The following is a 12,936-nucleotide window of genomic DNA, read 5'->3' on the forward strand; positions in this document are numbered from 1 at the left end:
TTTAATCTCCCACGATTAAGCCAACCTGGCCGACCTGGAAAGAGTTTGAACCCTAAAGCAATGAATGATGACTCTTTGACTACAACGTAGATGGAAACGGCTCCTTATTCTGTTGTTTTCTGTATTCTGCATGGATTACTGGCTGTTTGGTCCCCGGCGAGACATGTCTGGAGACAATGTAGTGGCGCGTGATCCGTATTGACAGTACGGAGAGGCAATCTTGACCTGATATGTGGTACGGTCTTGCTAATCATCCAGTCCAGCAATTTCATCGCAATAGAAACCTTCACTCACTATGTACTGCATAGAGACACCAAAATCTTGTTCCCCAACTTGAAGGTAGGATATCTCATATGTTGCCAGCAATGGCCAGGGACCGAAATCTTACTCTTGTTTTTTTCCTCACCTCTACATGGCTGGCATTATACAAGTAGAAGAATGTCATGATAAATTAAATCGTGGCAAGGTCCCTCTTATATACACTCGTAGATTTAGATAATCTTTTTATCCTGACAAATCATGTAAGCCAACATGCTTCCATAACGCAAATTTCCTCCCCTTCTCTTGTCCACGAACATGTGTATATAATAATTAAAGTGGATAATCAACTTTCGGCCATAAAAACACCTTCTTTAAATTAGAGTGTTAACCCAACACATAATTCTCATCAGGCCATGAGGGAATTGAGCCGAATGATTGGATGAGTTGAGGTCGTATTCTATCCAATTTTGCAGTACGTAGCTTTTCCTTCTTGGATTTCAGAGAGGAATAGCTACTTATGCAGCAGGCTGTGATCTCTTTATTCCCACCCCTCCATCCCCTGCCCCTCTCCTTTTCCTTCTTCTGCATTCTACCCCATGTGGAACTTTGCATCACATGCTCTCAGCTCCTTTAATCTCATCACAGCATTATATTCCTAGTTCTTTCTTTTTATCCAAGCTCCACCATCTTTATGTCAGACTCGGTAACAACTCCCCTTTATTAACTACAATTATTAAGCTCATTATTAAAATCAATGTGGACTATCTTACAATCCAATCCCGCAGTTCTGTTGATCAGTACACGTTCTTTCAAGTAGTCAATCAACATGATATTCTCTGTAAGGCTTCAAGCATAGGATAGATATGGCATAATTACCACTGCGGCCCTCTTCTTGTCAACTGATCTAAATGGAATATGCAATCGAATTATCAAATATTTATGGGTTGTGTGCTTCTTTCAATTCTGTCTTCCATCGTGTATCGTCTTGGTAAAGACTGCTATACCCATATAGCTGTTGACTATCTTTATCCATAGACTCAAAAGCTAACAAGCTCAGAATTGTAGAGACACAGCATGTGCAAGATTGCTATTGTTCATCATGCGCATTGGGGTCATTGCTTCTAGAGTTGGACTATAAGTGGTGATATACAAGTGTTGTCGATCTCCTGTTTTCTAGTGGGGTTGGCTCCTCTCGATTTATATACATCCAGTCACCATCAAATCAGACGTGTTCATGATTGTAATGTGGAGAGTCCCACCAATGGGAAGTGTCCCAGCTCTCATGGGCCTTTTCTTTCTTTTCTCGTGTTTTCATTGGCAATCACATAATTATTTTCTATGTATAAAAAAATTCGAGGTCATTTTGTTTTCTTAGTACACAGTTCTTTCATCCAATGATGAATGCTTGCTTGGAGGTTTTTTTTTTAGATATACCATCGACATCCTAACTGATACAGACACACACCCACTCACTAGATACGGACCCGCGCTCCGCTGCGGGGTGTTTTCAAACCTCTATAATGGATTTTATCTTAATCAAGTTCGAGTGAACATGAAAAGAACGATAGGAAAAACTTGGGGGTGCAAATTGTTGTTAGGCAAGTTATGTAGCTGCCAACAATAAATTAATTTAGGCAAAAAGCGAGCAGAAAATGAGCATAAGAGGACCATTACGCCAAAGCAAATGCATAGGGGTTTAATCCTTCATGAAGGAAGCAAGATGAACCAAAGCAGCAACTGTGGCTATTAATTAATAAATATTTTTTACAGAAGGCAAAGAGTGCAGTGCAGGTGAAAAACACAATGGGAGCCAAGGCTGGGATTGCTGCGTGGACTTTTTTGAGAAGGAAGGAGGTCAAACGAGCAAAAAAAAACAAAAAAACAGAGACCCCAACAAAGATAATCGGACCTCAATAGCTGACTGTAAAAGGTCCTTAACGTTCCTGCACCTAAAAAAAAAAAACAAAATATTGCAATTAATACCAAGCATTGCATGAGTTCAGGAGCAAAAGGAAAACAAATTCTTGAGTGTGCTAAAAGGAACAGAAGATCCAATCCAAAAATATAAGTGTGTTAATTGTCACATCAATCGATGACGAAACCGAAAGGGCACCTGCGATTAGCACCCACCACCACTGGCACAATGGTTCCTGGATGCAGTTGATGAGGACAACATGAGCAAAAAGAAAGAGTTATAAAAAACATGGGTTGCACAGCAATATTGTAGGTGAAATAAAAATGCTAGCAAGCATGCACACTATAAGAAGGCAGTGGTGGGTTTGCCCCTGCAAAAGTCAGAGGAGATGGAAAGTTTAGGTGGGTTTGAGTATCGATGATGCTGAGGCTTCGGGTAGAAGCAAGGAAGCGGCTAAAACAGGAAAAGCCACAGTACAATCAATTCGCAAGCAAGCAAAAGTAGTTGAAATCAACATTGTTTTATCAAAAAAGCAAAGCAAATGAGATGACTAATTCCAGGAACATCACAAAACAATTGTGCAAAGCAAGTGCTGATGAATGTATCATAGCTTTGGTGTGCGAAAGGACTGTGTTTGCGGGTGAGATGCATGACTGCTTGCAGCAGACCCACACGTGAGGAAATAAGCACAACAAAAAAACAAAAAAAAGTAAGCTTCTAAAACATTACCAAATAAACATAAGACAGAACGAAGTAAACCAAAGGGAAAAGGCACGAAGAAACTTAATTGAATGCTTGAAACAGTAGGAAAAAATGAACAAAAGAAGTGCCAAGGGGGGAACACAATTCAAGTCGGAACGAAGCAACTAACAGACTAGAGAAAAAAAAGAAAAATCAAGCAAACCAGACGGGAAGCAGGGAAGGAAAAATAATTATCTGCATAGGAGGGGTCACCTTGTACAGGTTAGACCAACCTCGACATCAAAGCAAAAAATATCCGAACACAATAAAATCCAGGACCACAACCAGTAAATTAGAATGCTTGTTTGCGTGTAAATGCAAGCAACACAAAAAACTAAGGGATAAAAACTGAGAATCTTACAGCGTTAAGAGCTTAGAGTTATCAGAAGGTTTTTGCTTTAGCCTGCGGCTCTTATTTCTTTTTGCTCTCTTGAACATGAGACTAAATAAGAGAGAATAAAGGACTGGCTATAGCTTTTCCAGCCATGTCTAATAAGGCTAGGGACATTATGCAGAAGCGATGTGAGAGAATGAGGGAAAATGAGAGGGCCGGTGTCAACCATCTGCTCTCCCCCCCCTCTCCCCCTTGTTTTTCTTTTCTCCTTGCACCCCTGTTGAGACTCATAGCCTTTTAATCTAATTACACAGCCGCTTTAATTCATCTAATGGACCACACATACCCTACCAATTTTCTTTTGATCCATGCCCTCTTTTATCCTCATCTCTCACCATTTTTGGCCAAGAACGCAACACAACAAAAGAACCAAGCAAAACTCGAACAAAAAAACTGGACACATAGACTAGATTAATAGCCTTGACTAAATCCCTGGTATAACAAAAGGCAATCAAAGAATAAAAAGATTTGTCAAAGGAGGCTGCCACCAAAATGATGGAAAGGCTTCTAAAAGAGAAGCAAAGCCAAACCAAATAGTATTGAAGAAGTAAACCAAACCAGCCCAGCGCTGGAAATTGCAAGGCAGAGGGACAGAAAAAAAAAAAACTATATTAAAAAAGAGTGTAAAGGCTGGTTTATTACGCAAGACAAAAGCCAAATGCATCAAGGAGGATCTCTTGAGCATAACAGTAATCCAATCAACTGTAGGGGAAGGGGAGCAGGAAGGGATGCAAACACACAATATCAATGCAAGGAAAACTACCAAAAAAGGCAGTAAACCAAATGAGAAAACCTTGCAGCACTCAAGTTGAGTGCAAATGGTACAAATCATAGATAGAGTAGTGAGGAGCCACCAGAAATTCAGACCAGAAGCATGCACAGAGATGACAAAAATAAAAATAAATATAGGTTCGAAACCAAATTCAATGCAAAGAGAAGGATGGCATAAAAAAGAACAGATCAACACGAAACAAATGGTAAGGTCTTAAAAAGCACCCTTGAAACGAAGGTATGAAAGGCTGTTAAAAAACCAAAAAACAAGATTTGGGAAGCCAAACAAACAAAGAGATGACATGGCGATGTTCCTAAAACACCTTGAAAAAGAGAAACTTGCCAAGTAAGGCACAATCAGTTGTTAAAGCTCTTCTGAAAAGAGTGAGACCACCAGCAAGACAACCTTGCTCCTAACCAAGAAGGGCCTGTGGAAGAGAAAGAAAGACACAATGATAATATCCATAAAAAGGCGACCAGAGAGATCGACCAAGAATTAACCTTGAGGAAAAATATCAAAGCCCATGACAACAATATATAAATAAGAAGCCAAACAAAAAAGAATGACAGAAAAAAATGTAGGGTGGAAAAGCAAAGTAATTTGCAAGGAAAAGCAGCGCAGGCAGAAAAGGAAGCTATTTAACAAAGGAGGAAAGAAAATACACAACGCATCCTTAAATCGAAGCAACAAAACAACACAGGGAACGATATACACCCAAAACAATTTAGCGCAATGGCAGAAAACAAAAAAAAAATCCATATTGGAAAATAAACAAAGCAAGGCAACATAGTAGATGCAAGTGAAAGAAAGTGAAGTGAGTTACATAAGATAAAGAATCCGCAAACCTAATAGGTCACCAAGGGCACCGACGCAGAGGCAAACTAATCCTGTTAAGCAACACACTGCTAGAAAAATAGTCACCAGCTGAACCATCTGAGACAACTAAAAACTCAGAAATAAAAAAAGCACAGAGCCAAAAGCACATTAAAAGGGAGAAGAAACAAAAACAAAGGTAAAGATAAAAACAATGTGGAAAAATAGCAGGAAAAAACAGAAAACCGATTGAAGAGAGACAGCAACTGGAAAAATATATTTCCTGAAAAGCAAGAAGCTGCAGAAACAAATCAGTAATGAAATGATGAACTTGGAGCAACTGAGTATAAAAAAAAAACCCAAAAACATTAATTTAAAAACACACCCAATGCGAAAAAAGCAACAACAAAAGATGGAAATTAAAACAAACTGTTAAAACAACAAAAACCTACCAGGGAACTGCAATTGGGAAAGAAATTGACAGTGGAAGAGTTGAGAGTAATGGTTGGGAAGGCCTCTCTCAAAAACACCAAGCCTATCTCACACCAACTTCGAAGCAAAATGAGAGAGGTGCCTATAAATCATGTACAAATTGAATTTAAAAAAGGTGCAGCCTAGCTGCATAGGAAAATACTGAAGAATAAGACTAAAATGACAAACACAAATTGTGCTAAAGAATGAGCAAGGGAAAAAAACGCATCTAGTTTCATGAGAATCGGGAATGAACAGTTCCTAGAGAGACCAACCAACTTGAAACACCAACCAAACTTCATGAGAGAAAAAAACATGTCATGTCCAAGCCAAAAACCGCAGCTCTCCCAAGTCATGATTGATGACAAACCAACACAAAGTGGAAGAGTGCATTTAATGCACAATCATGATAATGACAACAACCTGCATGTCAATTCCAAACCCATGTATGAAAGAAATCCATGCCTGGAAACCATCACAACAACAACACAGCAACAACCTAGCCAATCACAAAGCAAGCCGATGTATGAAAGAACCAAACACCCAGCAAATTTCACACGCCTTGAGAATAGTACAGAGCTAGTCAACCCCCAAGAAAGAAGATAGATCCACCAATCAACAACAGCTGATCATCCAAGACCCGTCGATCCATAAAAAATGAAATTCCCAGCACACACACACACTAAAATGAGTATTCTCATTTCGCAATGCAAGAAATGATAGAATAAGAAACAAACTTCCGTGTTACCTAAACCAACATTTGAAAGGTCAAGCTGTGTTTATCTTTGATTATTCTTGAATTTGGTGTTGAATGCTATAGATGTAAACAATTCTGCACATGTTTCTGCTAGTCTGTGTGTTGTAACTAAACCAAATCAAGGATTAGATTAGCATAGCATAGCTCTGAAGGATTCGAAATTATATAAATAAATATAAAGAGACGGATGGTCGGCCTGTTGAGATTAGGAAATAGGAAGGCCCAGTGACATAAGCTAAGCTTAATTGTATGTGGGCTTAGTTTGGTTGGACGTATTTATAATATAGAGGGCCACAGCCATTAGAGTCCTAATATTAATAAAAATGAACGAGGAGTCCGTCCGGCCTCCTACTCAGCTACCAAAAGTCAACCAAAGAAACAAAATCCCCTGTCATTTTCTTTGCAAGCTATAAATGAACTGTCGGTCGGTCATTTAAAAACCAGGTCGCGTTAAAAGCACTCTAAATTACATACTGCCATTTATCAAACAGTTAGTCAGTCTCTGCACAGAGATAGAGATCGATCATGTCAGGAGGAGGCATAGCTCGTGGTCGTCTTGCTGAAGAGAGAAAGGCATGGCGTAAGAATCACCCTCACGTATGTTCTCTTTCTTCCATCTTTGCCCCTCTAACATCTATCCTGTCTTCGATTGGGTCTTATATTGTGTTTCTTTTTCTTTTTGGTTTAGGGTTTTGTGGCCAAGCCTGATAATGCTCCAGATGGTTCTCTAGATTTGATGATGTGGAAGTGCATTATACCTGGCAAACCCGGGGTTTGTAATTTTGTTTCCCTCTCCTTATCTTTTTCTTGCTTTTTTTTTTTTGTATCAAATTGGCGTGAATCTTAATGGGATTCACCATTTATTTTCGATTCATGGCACCAGAGTTTTAATTCTGATTTGTTTGTATAGTAATTAGACTTGTTTATCGCAAGGGTAGTTGAGATTGTTCGAATCACTTGGGATTTCTGATTATATTAATGGGGACAGATAAATAATAAAAGGTGTTAAGTCAACTGAGGTATTTGGTAGGTGGGAGGCTTATTTTTTAGGAAATTGGTATAATAATGTGAGGTTTTGCCAACCTCTTTTTTTTTTTGGTTGCTGCGCCAAAAACTACATTCCATAGGATTTCTTTTGGGTTTAAATGAAGTGTTTTCATGTTCTGGCTTGATATGAGCATCTAATATTCGATTTTTGTTATGTTTTTAGTTTACGAGGGATGGGTTTCTTCATATAGGAGTTGCAATGCCTTGATGGTCCTATTGTTTTCCTTCTCATTCCCTTTTTAAGGCCCCTAGCGGCTGAACTTACAGCGTAGAAATGGCATTCATGTCACTGTCCCTATTGGTCGTGGACAGTTCTGTGCAGCTTAAGGCTGCTGAACCTTTTACTTTTTTTAAGTTTGAAAAATGAATATTAATTACATCACTCAATGCCCCACTTTAGAATTTATTTTCAAGATTCTCAGAGAAATTGTATAAGATTGGAAAATGTGGGGGGACTTGAGAAGTGGGAGATGCTTTTAGGTCATAGCTCTTGTATTGTGCAGATCAATTGGCTTTTTTATTTTTTATGAGAGGACCTGAGTCATGATTTCTATCTTAACCTTTTTAAGTTGTGTTTGGGGTTGGTTTGATTCATCTGGAGATTGATATGTTCATTGCTGACCTCATTACATAATCATTCCACCCCCTTCTACAAAGAAAGCAAGAGCTGTTTCTAGTTTCTAGGTGTTCTGGATATGCACTTCCATAAAAGTCAGCATGGCGTGGTTGCTGAAAGATCTCATCTGAATGATAATGTCCTTAATATGCAGACTGATTGGGAGGGTGGCTACTTCCCCCTCACTCTTCATTTCAGTGAGGACTACCCAAGCAAACCTCCAAAGTGCAAGTTCCCCCAAGGTTTCTTCCACCCTAATGTCTACCCTTCAGGAACTGTGTGTTTATCTATCCTCAACGAGGACTATGTAAGTAGTTGGCTCGCTCTTTCATATGTCACATATTATGTAGCACAGAGTTTCTAAACGCTGCAATCTTTTTTCTAGGGCTGGAGACCAGCCATTACTGTGAAGCAAATATTAATTGGCATTCAGGATTTGCTTGATCAGCCAAATCCTTCTGATCCTGCACAAACTGATGGCTATCAGCTTTTTGTCCAGGTTTTTTTTTATCTCTATACCTCTATTATCAGCTTTCATTTGATCCATTCCATATCGAATTTCTTTATTAAGCAACAGGGCTCTGACTTTGCAGGACCCTGTTGAGTACCGGAGAAGGGTGCGCCAACAAGCCAAGCTATACCCACCTACGCTCTGATGCAATAGTTGCTTCACCATGCCTGCAACTTATTAGTTAGATCCCATCATACATGTCCAAGCCTGATTTAAGTAGCAGAGTGATTTAGCATGGGTACTAGTTAATTGTGAATTATAGTTACGCTTCCCATTTCTGTATTTAAGGATGTTTTTTCGTCATGCTTTGCGACAATGCTCCTCCCTGCATTGCAAGTTAGCAAACATGACAACTGTTGAGTATCAAACCTATCTTGATTGCCCATTAAGATTGTTATTTATGCCTCCAGCGAAACAGCACTATATGTGGAAAAGGGTTGCTAGGGAAATGTGACTGATGTTGCTGGAATTGTTTAAAGCAAGTGTAAGCTATGCTATGTTTTTATATATATGAGAGCGTGTATGATATTGAATAATATACTTCCAAGCATGCAATATCATTAAATAAAATTTGATTTAGATGATAGATTAGGTTCATGCGAAGCCAGGGAAGGAAATTGACTTAATGGTGTTTGTGGGAGGTGGTTTGTGTCTTGTAGGATGGCAAAGGGAGAAGAATGGTTCATGCGAAACCAGGGAAGGAAATTGACTTAATGGTGTTTGTGGGAGGTGGTTTGTGTCTTGTAGGATGGCAAAGGGAGAAGAATGCCGAAGCTGCCAAGTTCTAACCAGAGGTGACATTTGGATAGATTAAAAAATATGTTTGAAAGTGTGGTAATAATTGTTTTTTAAAATGTTTTTTATTTTAAAAATATATCAAAATAATAATTTTTTATTTTAAAAAAATTATTTTTATAATAACATATCATTTGAAAATATTAAAAAAATATTAATTTAAAATAAATAAAAAATAAAATAAAATTTAATTGTTTTTTAAAATGTTTTCAAAATGTAATGCTAAACACTTTCTAAAATGTTGTCTAATATCTTTTATGCTTATCATCAGAAATTCACAATTGCTTGAAGCTTTCACGTTGGTTTATTTAGTTTGACTAAACCAGAGGACTATTTAATTCTACTGTGCATATTTCGACATTAAGGTGTGGTCCAATATTCATACGATATTCTGCAATTTATTTGTATTTGACATTAAAGCGTGTCCAATATTCCATTGGTTTCTACAACTGTGCTACGCAATCAGAATCATTTTACTTTTTCGTTGCGAAGAGTCGACCAAACAATGACTTGGAAGTCATTGTACCGGTTATCCCCTTGTTTATTTGCTGCAGGGGCTGAGTGGTTCACCTTGATTCCCCGCGTCCTGTTGCGTGTTTGTACGTTCTGATGTCCTCAATTAGGGCTTTCAAGTCATTACAAGAAGATCCACCTTCTTCAATTGTCATCTTCGCGAATGCTTCTAGTCTACTTGCTTGTTTCCTCATCTCCATTGCCTCATCTGTGTCACCCATAACGGTTCTCACTGCCTTCTCTATTTTGTCTCTGTTAATCAATGGTGATTCCTCATTTGCCCACACTTTCCAAGTCTCATTGCCAACTGGCACTCCTAATTTAAGCACCTGAGTTATGAGCTTCTCATTGTAAAACTGCTCTGCAAAAATTGGCCATGTGACCATGGGCAGACCGGCACAAATGCCTTCAAGAATAGAGTTCCAGCCGCAGTGAGTTAAAAACCCTCCAATTGCTGGGTGCTCCAGTATTAGCAGCTGCGGGGCCCATCCCTTTATAATCAATCCTTTGCCACTGTTCTTCAACCTATCTTCATACTCTTCTGGCAGCCACCAGTCCTGCTGCCGATCCAGGTTGTTATCTTCGTCGTCAGATTTCAGGATTTTTCCTACAGCCCAAATGAAAGAGTGCCTCGACTCTTCAAGTGCACTAGCAATTTCTGATATTTGAGTCTTGCTGAATCTGGTCAGGCTTCCGAAACAAATGTAGAGAACGGACTTTGGTTTCTTGGATTCCAGCCAATCCAGGCAGCTATGTTTACGTATTGAAGTCTCGCCACCTCTTTCTAGTCTATCAGCAGCATTTCTATTGAACAGAGATACAGGACCCAAGTGCCACGCCTTGATTCCCGTGACTTTTCTGAAATGATCAGCATAGGCTGGTTCTAACTCATAAAAGCTATTCATCAACACTCCAAAGCTCTTCCTCTCAGACTCCTTCAGTTTATCAAACAAAGCAGAGAAAACTTCGTTTTCGCCTTTCACAATATCCGGTAGTTGTGATCTTGTAATGGTTACTTTGTCTGGCAAGCCTGGGATGACAAATTGTTCTGTCTCAGATGTGACATTGTTGTGAGGTCGATGACAATCAATGCTGTTTGCAACACAAAGATTGAAGAATCCACTGCCATTAAAGGCAAGCCTCGGTATGCCAAGTTCAATGGCAACATCAACAGTCCATGGGAAGAGATAATCGGAGGCAATGCAGTCAGGGCGGTGCTTCTGCAAGATCATTTTAATATGTGGTTGCAGCAATTCTATGCCGTGAAACAGCTTCAAAGTCATTTCAGGGGTCGTTGTGGAGGATAAATTTTCGCAGCCTTCAGGTAAACCAGCTTCTATGCTAGGGAAACGGAGAGTTGCCAACGAAATCTGTCGACCGGATTTGATATCCCGATCAATAGCATTCTGAAACTGAGCGGCATTCATGGTGGTGGTGATTATGGTGACCTTCAATCCATTTCCGGCTAATAGCCTAGCCATGTCCACCATTGGCATCATGTGGCCTGGTGCCAGGTAGGGAAGGAACATTACATGAATTTGTTTTTCTTCTGAATCCATGATCGATTACGAATTGAGAGACCTTGCCTACGGACAGGTAAAGGGAAGTGAAGGATTTGAGTAGTTGAGAGAATTGCTGAATTCAAAAGATTGTGAGTTTGTCACCGGCTTCGGCTTGTTTGTAGGATGAGCGAGAAATAGTCACGGAAGGTCCGATTCTGATGTTCCTGATTTTTTGACAATCTTTTTGACATTCCGTATAACCAGCAGGGAAGTCCTCGGCCTAAACTATATTTCATTCTTTTGAACTTGCATTGCGGTCCTTACAGTTATAATTATATTACAATTACAAGAAAAACTAAAGAAAAAATTACGTTCTTATAGTTTTAGTTTGATCCAAATTGTGAGTGTATGAGTGTGAGCATTGCTCACTTGTATGTCATTTTGCCTCATGTTTTTAGGGAATTGGAGTCGTCTTTACACACTTAACGTGGAACATGTATGAAAGCTTATTGTTATGTAAAAGAAAAGGTACAAAGAAGTAGTTACATAGTTGCAACAACATTATTGAGCATCTATGGCTGATAGAAGAGATATTAGAGACCTAAGAGAGCTAGAGTTCTTATAACAAGGACATCAGTTACTCTCTATTGTCATGGAGTTTCGTCAATTATAAAAAAGAATTTAGTGGTGAAAGCTGTGAAATGAGAATAAAATAACTTTTTGTTTGGTTCTCATAGACAACACCAATAATAAAGTCGTGTAAAAATCTCATGCAAACAATAGGTTTTCTATAGTTGTGATCCTAAGCCAAGATGTGTAAGCTTAATATGGGATTTGTGTTTAGGCTTACTAGTTGTTAGGCTTAATCGACGATTGAAAGTTTACTTGAAAAAACAAGTCCCTTGTTAAATGAAGTACTCTTTAATGCATAAGTTAATAGGTGTACGAGAGAATTTGCGAGAAAATATAAGCAAGAATTGTTGAAGAGTGAAATTGTCGAGTTTGAGAACTTGTAAGCTTTTTGGTTTACTTGTTGACCCAAGATATTTATAAACCTTGCTCATGTTAGCTCACCTCAAGATATAGAGATTTGCACAATGATTAATTGGTGAAAATATTGATGTCCACCATTGATGTAGAGTCCATACCTCCATTGGTGGAAAAGTTAGTGATAGCTAGTAACATGTTGGGGAGAAATAACAAGTGGTCAAGAAAAGAGATGCTTAATTTGCATAAAATATGACATCAACCCTACATAAAAGTTTATATTTGCAAATAGTCTATCAATAAAAGTTTAAAGCAATTTGTGTGCATGGACGGTATACAATGTCATATTTTGACTCCTTATAACCAAAAATATTCAAGTGTGTGTATTGGATGGTGCATTAAAAAAGATGGAGAAAAAAATATGTGGATATAGCTTTTTGGGCCACGACCCAAATTGTGTGGTGTGTTTATATTTAGGCCACAACCCAAATGACATGGGTTTTTTTAAAATATCATGCACCATTAGTTTGTATGTCTCTTCATCAACTATTTTCTTGTGTATTTCAATGAAAACTAGCCTATCTATTAATTTGATTAAAAAAAAATGAAGGAATAAGATTTATACAACCTATAATGTAAATAGAATTTCTCAATCTCTAAAGTTTCACAATCCTAAATTATAGAGAAAGAAACTAGAATTTTCAAACTTTAATATTGCAACCCTTAACTATAAAGAAAATTATAAAAACCTTGATAGCTTTATAAAAAGTCTTTTAAAATTCACTACTTTGAAAAATAGCATAGAAAATTGTTTAAATACAATAAAAATATCTTAACTAGT

General features: G+C 38.3%; 2 protein-coding genes and 1 long non-coding RNA gene across 8 annotated transcripts; 1 reads left to right on the forward strand and 2 right to left on the reverse strand.

Annotated features, from left to right (window-relative positions):
• Positions 1-1,982: 1,982 nt before the first annotated feature.
• LOC118035753 (uncharacterized) lies at positions 1,983-6,033 on the reverse strand. Of its 6 annotated transcripts, none has more exons than XR_012169150.1 (4): positions 5,791-6,033; positions 5,349-5,663; positions 4,907-5,194; positions 1,983-2,546 (listed from the first exon to the last, which is right to left on the reverse strand). It is a non-coding gene; the product is annotated as an uncharacterized lncRNA (long non-coding RNA). The 6 variants fall into 6 exon arrangements; XR_012169151.1 differs by adding an exon at positions 4,406-4,510 and having other exon boundaries at positions 1,983-2,411; positions 4,929-5,194; positions 5,349-6,033; XR_012169149.1 differs by having other exon boundaries at positions 1,983-2,210; positions 2,375-2,546; positions 5,349-6,033.
• Positions 6,034-6,559: 526 nt separating this feature from the next.
• On the forward strand, positions 6,560-8,834 carry LOC118035752 (SUMO-conjugating enzyme SCE1). Its single transcript, XM_035041374.2, has 5 exons — positions 6,560-6,721; positions 6,813-6,896; positions 7,942-8,094; positions 8,173-8,286; positions 8,381-8,834. The coding sequence occupies exons 1-5, from the start codon at positions 6,650-6,652 to the stop codon at positions 8,441-8,443; spliced, it is 486 nt and encodes a 161-aa protein (XP_034897265.1). The 5' UTR covers positions 6,560-6,649; the 3' UTR covers positions 8,444-8,834.
• An 825-nt stretch (positions 8,835-9,659) lies between these two features.
• On the reverse strand, positions 9,660-11,165 carry LOC118035755 (scopoletin glucosyltransferase). Its single transcript, XM_035041380.2, has one exon. The coding sequence runs from the start codon at positions 11,163-11,165 to the stop codon at positions 9,660-9,662; it is 1,506 nt and encodes a 501-aa protein (XP_034897271.1).
• Positions 11,166-12,936: the final 1,771 nt, after the last annotated feature.

Source organism: Populus alba, chromosome 2 (assembly GCF_005239225.2).
Source record: "Populus alba chromosome 2, ASM523922v2, whole genome shotgun sequence".
NCBI lineage: Eukaryota > Viridiplantae > Streptophyta > Magnoliopsida > Malpighiales > Salicaceae > Populus > Populus alba.